The 12,341-nt window shown below is 36.1% G+C and overlaps 1 protein-coding gene across 1 annotated transcript in view; it reads left to right on the top strand.

Annotated features, from left to right (window-relative positions):
* The window catches only part of Ascc1 (activating signal cointegrator 1 complex subunit 1), a 94,202-nt gene that overhangs the window by 1,153 nt on the left and 80,708 nt on the right, over nucleotides 1-12,341 (top strand). Inside the window, exons 2-5 of the mRNA XM_077105512.1 lie at nucleotides 1,006-1,150; nucleotides 3,072-3,171; nucleotides 6,928-7,025; nucleotides 9,233-9,411. Coding sequence (XP_076961627.1) covers nucleotides 1,039-1,150; nucleotides 3,072-3,171; nucleotides 6,928-7,025; nucleotides 9,233-9,411 — 489 coding nt within the window. The 5' untranslated portion in view covers nucleotides 1,006-1,038. The remainder of the gene's footprint in view (nucleotides 1-1,005; nucleotides 1,151-3,071; nucleotides 3,172-6,927; nucleotides 7,026-9,232; nucleotides 9,412-12,341) is intronic.

The raw sequence follows: 12,341 nt of genomic DNA, 5'->3' as shown, positions 1-12,341 counted from the left end.
CTCTGGCATGCTAGGCAAAGTAAATATTATACCACTAAATTATTCCCATCCCCTTCTAAATCATTGATTTATTAAGTGGTGACTAAAATTTGGCTTCTTGGTAGGCTATGTACCATTTGTTGGACAGTGGCCTATAGAAATTGGATTCCTTTCCTTAGCAATGTGTTGATCTGAGAAACACATTGGTTAAGCTTTTTTTTTTTTTTTTTCTGTATTGGGGATTGAACCCAGGGACACTTTATAACTGAGCTACATCCCCAGTTCTTTTTATTTTTTATTTTGGAAAAGGGTCTCCCTAAGTTGCTGAGGATCTTGCTAAATTGCTGAGGCTGACCTTTACTTGCTATTCTCTTGCCTCAGCCTCCCAAGTTTCTAGGATTGTAGGTATACCTCACCCTGCCTGCTGGTTAAGTTATATTTTGACAAGCATAGTTATATATATCTAGTACCTTAAAAGTTCTTAGCCCTTCCTCCATAGAGAAGTATGTTAAATATCCCTCATTCTCTTATTTACAATATTCAAATGATTAGATAAAAGTAAAAGGTTGTAATTTACTCACTTAAATTAATGAAGAGACCTCTCTCTTTCAAAGTCAAGGGCACAGCTGGTTATAGTGATGCATACCTGTAATCCCATGAACTCAGGAGATAGAGGTTGGAGGATTGCAAGTTCTAGGCCAGCCAGGGCAACTTAGTGAGTCCCTATCTCAAAAATCAATCAAAGTCATGAGCAGGCTGTATTTAAAGGCCTTTTAATAACTTTTTTGGGGTGAGAGTACACATATCACCTTGCTGTCTAGAATGAGACATGAATGAAATGAAATAGTGTGGAAAATACAATTGACTTTTTGTTGGAGAAATCAAATGGAAATCAGTATTTCTTTTGCTTAGGATGTATTGTGAACTAATGCCCAATTATATCCTTTTAAACCTATATAATGATCCATTAAATAGAGATAGGATTTTTATTTCTAAAAAAAGATAAGATGGTAATTTATTTTTCAGGATTTCGATAGAATATTATTTGGAGAAGGTGTCATGGAAGTTCTGCGCCCACAGCTTATAACAATTGATGGACGAAATTACAGGAAGAACCCTATCCAAGAGAAGACTTACCAACATGAAGAAGATGACGAAGATTTCTATCAAGGTAGTTATTCTTAAATCAGGTTAGAAGTAAAATGTATTGAGCTGTGGATGTTGCTCAGTGGTAGAGAGCTTGCCTACGTGTGTGAAGCCCTGAGTTCCATCTCCAGCACCACAAAAAATAAGTTCAGGAACAAAGGTTTCTTGTGGGCTTGCTATGATTACGTTCAACTGGTATTCCTACTATACACATGCACGCATACATACACACACCAAAAAAAAAAAAAAAAAAAAGAAAGGAAAAAAAAATGCCTTCTCTCTTGAAGGAGCAATTCTTTTTTTTTTTTTTAAACTGTAGATGGACACAATACCTTCAATTTTTTTTTTTTTTTAATGTGGTGCTGAGAATCGAACCCAGGGCCTTGCATGAGCTAGGTGAGCGCTCCACCCCTGAGCCACAACCCAAGCCCATTGTAGGAGCAATCCTTAGTTTTGTTTCGCTGTATTTCTGTATTAGTACTAGAATTGGAGACATTTGGCTTCTCATAGTTCCATTTGCATGGATTCAAGAGTTTGTTTGAGGCATTCTTTTTTTTTTTAATATTTATTTTTTATTTATTTTTATATTTTAATATTTATTTTCTTATTTTATTTTTATGTGGTACTGAGGATCGAACCCAGGGCCTTGCATCTGCTAGGTGAGAGCTCCACCGCTGAGCTACAACCCCAGCCCATGAGGCATTCTTGTTGTAGTTCATAAGTCATGTTTAATCTTTGTACAGAGACTTAAATGTTACAAAGGATAATTATAGAAAATATTAATCACTAATATTCTGTGACAAAATTACATTACTTTTTCTGTGAAGTAATCCATATTATCAAAATAAAGGAACATACATAAAGGATTAGTCCAGTGACCAATAATGTTAGCTGTTAATATTTTATTATTTTTCTTTTTTGTAGCCACAGATTGGCCATTCCAAAGTTACAACTAACTTTATTTTAATATAGGTAGTTTTAAGAAATAAACAGTTTAGATGGGTTATAAATATTTTCAGGGTGTTTACCTTGGGCTTGGATTTAATGCATAAACAGGGCCTTTGCAAGTGTTTTGTGACTTTTCCCTTTTGGATTATGAGCCTTTCCATTGGACCCTAAGTCTCCGGGTCAATGTGCTCTCTCATCCTCTCCATTGTCTCTTGTCATTCTTGAGGCCCTTATCTCCTTTATCCCTCCTCTTTTCCCTGTGTCTGGGCTGAATGGAGTAAGTTCTCCCAGTGTCTCAGTCACTGAAGTAGTCTGTGTCTTAATATTAAAAGTCACTGAATTCTGTATTTATTTTGCAGTTCTGGTAATTGAACTCAGGTATGCTAGTCAAGTGCCCTACCATTGAGCTACATCCTCAGCCATTTTAATTTTATTTTGAGCCAGGGTCGTCTTAAGTTGCCAAGGGTGATCTCAAACTTTTGAGACCTCAGTCTTCCAAGTAGCTGGGATTACAGGTGTGTGCCACTGTGTTCAACTGAATTGTATACTTTAAAGAGTGAATTTTATGTGAATTATAAAAAATAGTACAAAAATTGATTATTGTGTCTGAGCTTTCTTTTTCTTTCATTCTTATTTATTATTATTATTTTTTTGTGGTACTGGAAATCAAACCCAGGGCCTTGCACATGCTAGGCAAGCACTGTACCATTTCGCTATATTCCCAGCCCTTGTGTCTTAGCTTTTTAAGAGAAAATGGTTAAATACTGGTATATGTATAAGGTTCCAAGACTGACAGATATAAAATAGTCATTTATTAAAAAACATTTTTATTTCTTAAAAGAGCAGGTCAGGAAGACCATCAGAGCAGTGTTCTGTGATGTAATGTGTTGGGATATTCTTAATGCCTGTGCTTTGTGTTTTTAAAATCCTGAGAGAGATTGACAGGTGGGGAGAAGCAGCAACAGCATTTCTGAAGAGTAATTGTGGTTTCTCTGCAGATGCGATGGAGTATGCTGATGAGCCCTGTGATGCCTATGAGGTGGAGCAGACCCCGCAAGGATTCCGGTCTACCGTGAGTGCTCCCAGCCTGCTCTACAAGTGAGTGAATGAAGTCCCTAGCTGATCACAGGGTGGCATTTCCAGGAAACTCAGCAGGAAGCTGACTGTCATCTTCCACACTTTCACCTTAAAACCATGATTGCTTAATGATAAAATAGTATTTTATGTCCTAAAACGTCAAAGGCCTGATTATAGATTAATCTTATCATACCATGTATATTGCCACTTCCTATTGATTTTACCTCTGAAATATCCTTTGAATTTACCACTTATCATTGTCTTCATTGCTACCCTTTCTGCCTTTCCTATGGCTTTCTTAAAATAACCCATTTTGGTTTTTACACATTGGTTCTTACTCTTCCAAGTCAGTTTTTCACATTGAGGGTTGAATGATCATTTTAAAAGACAGGATCATTTTACCACCTCTGCTTAAAATCCATCAGTGGTTTTCCATTGAAGATGGAATTAGAGTAGTGACCAAAATCTTGAGCATTACTTAAGAGACTCTTATTTTTTTAGTCTTAGTTCATACCACTCTTTCCCTGTCTTTGGCTTATACCCATCTGGTTTTCTTCAGTTCTCCTTTCTACCTTAGAACTTTTGAACATGCTGTTTCTTTTGCCTTAGAAACTTTCCTTTTTCTCACCCAGTTATATTCTCCTTCCTTAGAGAAGTCATCCCTGTCATCCACATTGATTTCTCTACTGTTTTCATAACAATTCTACTTTTCCTTTATGGCATTTATCACAATCTGTGTTTGTATTTATTTGTGTACTATGTGATGTCTCCTTCACTAGGTGGGAAGCTTCTTGAGGGAAAGAACATGTCTGATCAATTAACTCCTAATGTTTGTGAAACGACTGCTATGCTTTTTCCAGAGTTTTCTTTTTTTCCTTGTTTTTTTTTTTTTTTTTTTTTTGTGCTGGGGATTGAAACCAGGGCCTTGTGCATGTGAGGCAAGCACTCTAGCAACTGAGCTATATCGCCAGCCCCTTCTTTTTTTCCTTTTTGTAGTGCAGATAATCTTGAACACAGGGCTTTGTGAATGCCAGGCAAGCACTCTACCACAGAGCTGCACCTGCCGCCCCAGGATCATCTTTATAAATTGCTTGGAAGTTTGTGATCACTGCAGTCTGTGCTTGCTTGCATGCATGTTTGCCCATATTCTGTTCCATAGTAACCACTAATAGAATATTGTCAACTTGGGCTGCAGTTATAGCTCAGTGGTAGAGCACTTGCCTAGCATGTGCGAGGCACTGCGTGCGTTTGATCCTCGGTACCACATAAAAATGAATAAATAAAATAAAGGTATTAAAAATGTATCTGTCTAAAAAAAAAAGAATATTGTCAACTCGTGGCTGACTTTTGGTCTTATACCTTTGAACATAAACTGGTCTAGGACATACATAAGTTATTATTGTTTTCTGTGTTATACCAAATGAAGTAGATCTATTCTGGGAGGAGATCTACAAATGTGGACTCATACACTTAATTGCCAACCAGCATAGTTTCATTTTCATCAACCTTGAGAGCATTTTGAAATACCTATTTAGGATTAAATTTTGGAATGTGGCCAATAGGAAACCAAAGCTAACCCTGACTCCTTCCTTTCTTTTCAGGCTATGCTAACATTTTTCCCTAAGAAACATGATTTTACAAAATTGTAACTGAGTTTCCTGACAAAATCAGTGTCTTAATGTATATGTGTCCTACCTCTAAGATGTATAAAAATTCCTTAGAAATCGGATTCTAACTTGATCTTTTGAATCCATATATTCTGAGTCTTCATTATATACTAGATGACTTGCCTGTTAGATCAGATGTTGGCTCTGCTAAATCCTTTTTTTTTTTTTTGCGGGGGTTACTGGGGATTAAACTCAGAGGCACTCAACCATTGAGCCACATCCCAAGCCCTTTTTTGTATTTTATTTAGAGACAGGATCTCACTGAGTTGCTTAGTGCCTTGTTGCTGAGGCTGGTTTTGAACACGTGATTCACCCGTCTCAGCTTCCTGAGCCACTGGGATCACAGGCACCACTCTGCCCAGTTTATTTATTTATTTTTTTAAGGTAGTGCTGAGAGATAGAACCCAGTGCCTCACATGTGCTAGGTGAGCGCTCTACCACTGAGCCACAAACCCAGCCCTCTAAAGCCTCTGACTTCAACTACTTCCTTTTTAAGGTAGTGAAGTCTAAACTATAATTAACAGTTTAAGCCAACTACAGTTTATAATAGGCTTGTCTGCTAGCCACATATCAACAAACAGGAGCTTGTTTAAAGAAATTTCAATCCTCTTTTTAAACTTCTTCATTGTTTTTTTTTTGTGTGTGTGTGTGTGTGTGTGTGTGATGCTGGGGATTGAACCCAGGGCCTTGTACATGCTAGATGAGCTCCCCACTGAGCTACATCCACAACCTAATGTCTTATTTGGAAAAAAAACAAAAAAACAAAAACAAAAAATTACAAAACCAGAGTAGGGAAGGGATGGGAATAGGAAGGAAGAAAAATGAATTGGGTATAACTTTCTTGTGTTCATATATGAATACATGACCATTGAATCTCCATGTCGAGTACCAAGAATGGGAAGTTATACTCCATGTATGTATGATACGTCAAAGTACATTTATATTGTCATGTAAACCTAAAAAGAACAAATGAAAAAATTAAAAAACAGAGTAGATCTTAATGGACATAATTAGACTTGGTTATCCTATGTGAAAACTAATGAGAAAATGTTGTAGCCTAGCATGTATGAGGCCCTAGGTTCAACATCCCCTACTACCAGGATATAAGTCACCCATAGTATTGGTTGTATAATGAAATCATATGAAATCTTAGAAGCTGAAATAAGTTGGTAACAGGGAGCTCTTTATCTTAATCTTATGGTCCTGGGGAATGGTCTCTTAGTACTTCATAGATTCTGAAACTTCTCTCCTGAGATCCCTGGTCTCATTCACTTTGACACATCTAATTACTATGGGCTCCAGAAGATAACCCTAGATTGTCAGGCTTATTTATATAAAAAGGCTAGACAAGTAAGTAAATGAATCAGTAAGTGAGAGAGGTGGGGTAAATGAAAGATCATAGGGAATGGTGGGGATTATGATAGCTTGTGTCTCCTGTTTAAGGGGGTGTTCGAGAATTGGCCATTGTTGCCATGAGTTGTCAGATCTTCTAGTTTTTCTCAAGAACTTGCAAATATGTATATTTTATATGAAATGTCCTAAATAAAACATGTCTATATGATGAATTTAGCTTGAGGGTCATGTGTTTACTCTTTGTGCTTTTGAATCTATCCTGAATGGTGAACCTTGTTTTTTGCTAAGCTTATTACCCTTATTTAATAAATCAAGGATAATTCCCTTAGGACAAACTCATAATACGGTTAATTTGTTCTACAAAATGGACAAGATTCTACTCCCTCAAATTGTAGACCTGTTGAAGGCTGAAAGTGCCCTTTGAGACTATGCCAGAGTTCTTTTCATTGTGCCACAGACCCAGATTTTGAATCTAATTTTCAGCAAACAAGGGTTGGGCATGGTTATTGTACCTATACCTTGTATTAGCGATAGCATCATTTTGCCAGTGAATGTAATGTAGCATGTTCTATGAAGCTAGATGACTCATAATAAAAAACCATAATCAAAATTATAATAAAAAATCGAGCTTTTACTGAAGGATTTTTCTTTAAGAGTATCTTTGGTCACACAGTTTAAAACAGCTAGGATTTCTTATTTTGGAACATTTTGATTTAATTTGCCTCTGTTAAATTTTTTTTTTTTTTTTTAATTACAGGCATATAGTTGGAAAGAGAGGGGACACTAGGAAGAAAATAGAAATGGAGACCAAAACTTCTATTAGCATCCCTAAACCTGGACAAGAGGGAGAAATTGGTAAGGCTCAGTATGTGTGTTACATTTGTAATCACTTTTGCACCTGAATGGAGTAATGTAATTGAACTGAGGTGTTCAGGGACTTTATTTTCTAGGATCCAGTAGCAGTTGGCCTTTTTATGATAGATCAGTATCAATCTTCCAAATGAGAAGAGAAATAGACATCCTCCTTTAGATTTAATACCAGGGCCTTGACTTTATACTCAGCCATGCGTTGATAAACTGAAGCTTCCAGATGTCCTTGTGCATTAGATTTCTTTTATGCTTTGGTAACTTGAAATGGAATTTGTGAATTGTTTCAAGTTAGAGCTACAGAAAAACCAGTGAGATAAGAGAATATGAAACAAAGTTCAACCCTTTTTTAAAAAAAATATGTTAGTTGTAGATGGACATAATACCATTCTTGTATTTCCTTATTTTTAATGTGGTGCTGAGGATCGAATTCAGTGCCTCAAACATGAGAGGCAAACGCACTACACCACTGAGCTACAACCCCGGCCCAGTTCAACCCTTTTAATATGTGTTCTCTATAAAGGTTTTAAATCTTGTTTTGTAGACTAGGAAGGAAATCATAAGAGTAATAATGAAAATAACATAATCTGTTTCAAATATTGCTCAGATGAGCAAAAACAGTTCATTGATGTAAATCAAGCCATAAAATGACTGTACTAAATGTTATTGTGAATTAAAGGCACAAACTTTTGTTTTCAGTGGCTTTGAGAGGCACTGTAGAGACAACATATTAAAAAACTCATTCTAAAATGACAGGGTTTTTTCAGAATCCAAAAGGGCAGTAGCCTCCAATAATCCATTTTCTTTCTTTTTTTTTGAGATGGGGTCTTGCTGTGTTGCCCAGGCTAGTCTCAACTCCATGAGCTCTGGTGATGCCCTTGGCTCAGCCAGTCTCCCCAGTGCTGGGACTGTAGGTACATGCCCCCATACCCAGCTACTAGTAATCCATTTTCCATAAACACTCAAGAGATTGTATTACATTTTGGCAGAAAAAAATTACGAATATTCTTTTCATTTTGTGCTGTGTAAGAATAATTATCTTGACAGATAACTAGCAGTTGCTTTTAGAGTAATGTTGGTCTAAAGAATTTTCTTCGATGACCAGAATGTTCTATATCTACACTGTACAAACAGGAGCCCTTGGCATGTGACTATGAGTACTTGAAATATGGCTGAAGTGACTGAGAAACCAAATTTTTAATTTATTTACTTCTATTTAATTTAGCTTGTTGTATGTGGGTTCTCATATTGAGCAGTGCAGGACAGAGTTTTTGCTGGTCCTTTGGTATAGTAAACAAACTCTAGTATAAGAACTTTTAACATCTTGGAAGGACTTTTATTAAAATAAATACTTGTTTTATTAGAATTGTAAGAATAAAAACTTAACTTTTTCTCTAAAGCTTAAGTTAAAAAAAAAAGAATTTTTTTTCTTTTTTTGGTACTGGGGACTGAATCCCAGGAATGATCTACCACTGAGCTCTATTTCCAGCCCTTTAAAAAAATTTTTGTTTTTTTAAACGGGGTCTTGCTAAATTGCCAAACTGGCCTCTAACTTGCAATCCTCCTGTCTCAGCCTCCTGATACAGTGAGATTACAGGTGTGCACTATTGTGCCTGATTGAACATCTATTTTTACTTATGGTAGGTGTTCCCAGGAGGGGAATTTCTGGGTCATATGGTAATTCTGTGTTTAATTTTTTAAAGGAACTGTCAAACTTTCCCATATCAGCTATACTATTTTATTTGCCTATTAGCAATGTTTAAGGTTTGCTTTGTACTTTTTTACTTCATTTGTTGGTCTTAAAGATCCTCTTTTTTTTTTTTTTTGATACTGGGAAAGACCCCACGGCCTCATGCATACTAAACAAATATTTCACCACTGAACTAGATTCCCATCCCCCTTTTTAGTTTTAAGATTGGGTCTCTCTGAGTTGCACAGGCTATCCTCAAACTTGTGATCCTTCTGCTTCAGCCTCCTGAGTAGCTGGGATTATAGGTGTGTACCACTATGACTCTTCAATATACTCTATTTTTAAACTTCATTCTGCTTAGATTGAATTTATTAGTAGTTTTCTTAGCTTTGGCCCTGTCCCTGTTCAGATGTATATGCACATTCATAACCTTTTTAGTTCCCTAGAGATGATCTCTATCCCAAGCTGGTGGCCTTCAAGTGTTTTCACTTTTCTTTGCTTGCAGTGATCACTGGCCAGCATCGAAATGGTGTAATTTCAGCCCGAACTCGGATTGATGTTCTTTTGGACACTTTTAGAAGAAAACAGCCCTTCACTCACTTTCTTGCCTTTTTCCTCAATGAAACTGAAGTTCAAGAAGGATTCCTGAAGTTCCAGGAAGAAGTGCTGGAAAAGTGTTCCATGGTAAGCAGTAAGCAAAACAAAAAGTTAAAAGAAAAAGTCAATATAAAAAAAATATAAAAATGGTTCATAATTGAAATAAGCAGAAAGATAGAAACTTTTCTCACCATGAAAAGTAACTATTTCTGGGAGCTGGGGAGCAAGTGGCATATGCCTATAATCTCAAGCTACTTGGGAGGCTGAGGCAGAAGGGTCAGAATTTTGAGGCCAGCCTCAACAATTTAGTGAAACCCCATCTCAGGCTTAGAACAAAGAAATGAAAATGGCTGGCAATGTGACTCAGTGGTAGACTGCCCCTGGGTTCAGTTCTCACTACTGAAGAGAAAAAAATTGTCATGAATATGTAAAAAGTGAAGTGCTTATGACTAGGATAATAATAGCAGATAATCCAGATTTAAAAACAAGTTTTAAAATTCCTTTTGAATATAGTTTTAGTTGATTTAAAAAATGAAGTTAAGATGGGCATGGTGGTATGTGCCTATAGTTCCAGCTACTTGGGAGGCTGGCAAGCTGGAGAATCTGAGTTCAGGTTTTGGGTAACATAGACCCCATCTAAATGAAAAAATAAAAGTTCATCAATTAAAAAGAAAGTATGGAAATAATATAGCTTATTATAGAAAATACTAATAAAAAATGATCTGTAACCTATCTCTGAGAGATGGTATTGTGGCATATTTTTTTCAAATATATGTATATGTATCAATGTGTTTGTACACTCATATTTAAAAGATAAAAGTTGGCTTATACATGATTTTATGTTCTGCATTTTTGAAACATAGTATTATATCATGAACATTATTTTATCATTGAACAAAAACCTTAATATTTTGCTTTCTTTTTGGAGACTAGGAAGGAAATTATTTCAGTGATAATTAAAATCATCATCATCATCATCATCATCTGATTTTTCAGCTATTCAGATGAATTGATTTTATATTTTGAGTTGGGGTTTCAATATGTTGCTCAAGCTTAAAGTTGTAAATTCAGGTGATTCACCTCAACTTCCCAAGCTGGGACTACAGATGTGTGCCTCCATGCCTGGCTCAGATGGCTTGATTTTTTTTCTTTTTGGTTTCATTATACAGATATGTAACTGTTTAACCTTTATTTTATTGTTTCTATTATTTTAATTTCTATTTTCTTATTATTATACATAATTGCTATAATGAGTAATCTCCATACATTATGATCAGTACTTACTTAAATTCTACAGAAACAGTATGTGTGTTTGAGATTTTTTTATGTATAAATCTAAATTACCTTCAGGAAATTTTATAGAACCTTATTCTTCAAATTAGAGTTTTGAGTTTCTTTTTCCTACTTTTGTTAATACTTGGTATTACCATTCTTAAAAGGTTTTTACCTTGAGGATTGAATTTATGGGCACTTTACCACTGAACTTCATCCCTGGTCCTTTTATTTTTCATTTTTGAGACAGTTTTGCTAAATTGTGAAGCTGACCTTGAACTTGTGATCCTCTTGCCTCAGCTTTGTGAATTGCTGGGATTACAGGCATTACCCCGTGCCTGGTTTGTATGACCCATTTTTAAATGACTAACATGGCATTCAGGTGCTAAAACAAGGCCATAGCTATAAGTCAAATGCTCAAATATGTAGAGAAATGTGGATGTTATAAAAAGTGAATCATCAGAACATCATTTTTCAAAGCAAGATGATTTCGGCTGGGCATGGTGGTGCACATTTGTAATCCCAGCAATTCTGGAGACTGAGACAGATTTCAGGTTCAAAGTGAGCCTCAGCAATTTAGTGAGGACCTAAGCAACTCAGCAAGACCCTGCCTTTAAATAAAAAATAAAAGAGGTCTGAGAATGTTGTTTAGTGGTTAAGTGTCCCTGGGTTCAATACCTGGTACCAAAAAAAAAAAAAAAAACCCAAGAGATGATTTCATTCTTGGTGGTAATGGAAGGTTGGGTAGATCAGGAACACTGAAGTGTCATATAGGCTGCTAATTTTTTAGTGGGCAGAGGCTTGAAAGTTTTGAAATTATTTTATCTTGTAAATACTCACCAGTTGAATATTCTTTGGAATGTTACAGATACCTCATTATGAGACAATTGAATTGAAATAAATTAGTCTTCTTTTTTCTCTTTGTATTAAGTGTATGCTCACTTTTATTTTCTCATTTTTTTGGCTGCTGGCATGGGCTGACACAGAACAAATATTGGAAAGATTACTTTAATTTGGCCTGAATGAGATTGTCCATAAATGTCATGCCTTAATCAGTCTGAAGTACTTCCTTCCTGCTTTTAGGAAGACTGCATACTGGCATGGCCTGCTTTTTGCTTTTACATCAGGTACTGATAACAGGAGGAAATAAGCACAGCATAAAAGAGGAAATAAGTAAGGGACCATTATCTACATTATATGGAAGGGATTTTAGTGATAATAGAATGACAGCAGATGGCTATAAAAGCCTGTAGGCATTTTCTAGTACTACTTTAAACTTAGACCTCCAATTTAGGTGAGTTTCCTTCTAGAAGCTTTGAAGAACATATAGAATTTTCACAAAAGTAGCAATTATTTCCCGTGTTGCATTTGGTCTGTTTTGGTTCCTCTGAATCTCACCTGACATCTCCGATGAAGTTTTATCATCTTTAAAATAGGGAAGTTCTCTTTATTCCCTTACTTAAGACAGGGGAAAAGGGTAACAACTCTTTTTGGAGGGGAAGGCAGGAGATGGGGTCTTGTTTTGCAGCCCAGTCTGGCCTCAAACTCACCGGCTCAAGTGGTCTTGCTACCTCAGCCTCCCAAGTACCTGGGATTGCAGGTATGCATCACCACTGCTAGCTAAAAACAGAAAGATTTAATTTTGATGGAGTCCATTTTTTTAATTGTTTATGCTTTTTATGTGTCTAAAAAACTTTTATCATGGGCTGAGGTTATGGCTCAGCAGTAGAGCGTTCATCTTGCAT

Source organism: Callospermophilus lateralis, chromosome 15, assembly GCF_048772815.1.
Source record: "Callospermophilus lateralis isolate mCalLat2 chromosome 15, mCalLat2.hap1, whole genome shotgun sequence".
Classification (NCBI taxonomy): domain Eukaryota; kingdom Metazoa; phylum Chordata; class Mammalia; order Rodentia; family Sciuridae; genus Callospermophilus; species Callospermophilus lateralis.
This window is presented reverse-complemented; position numbering and strand designations above follow the sequence as displayed.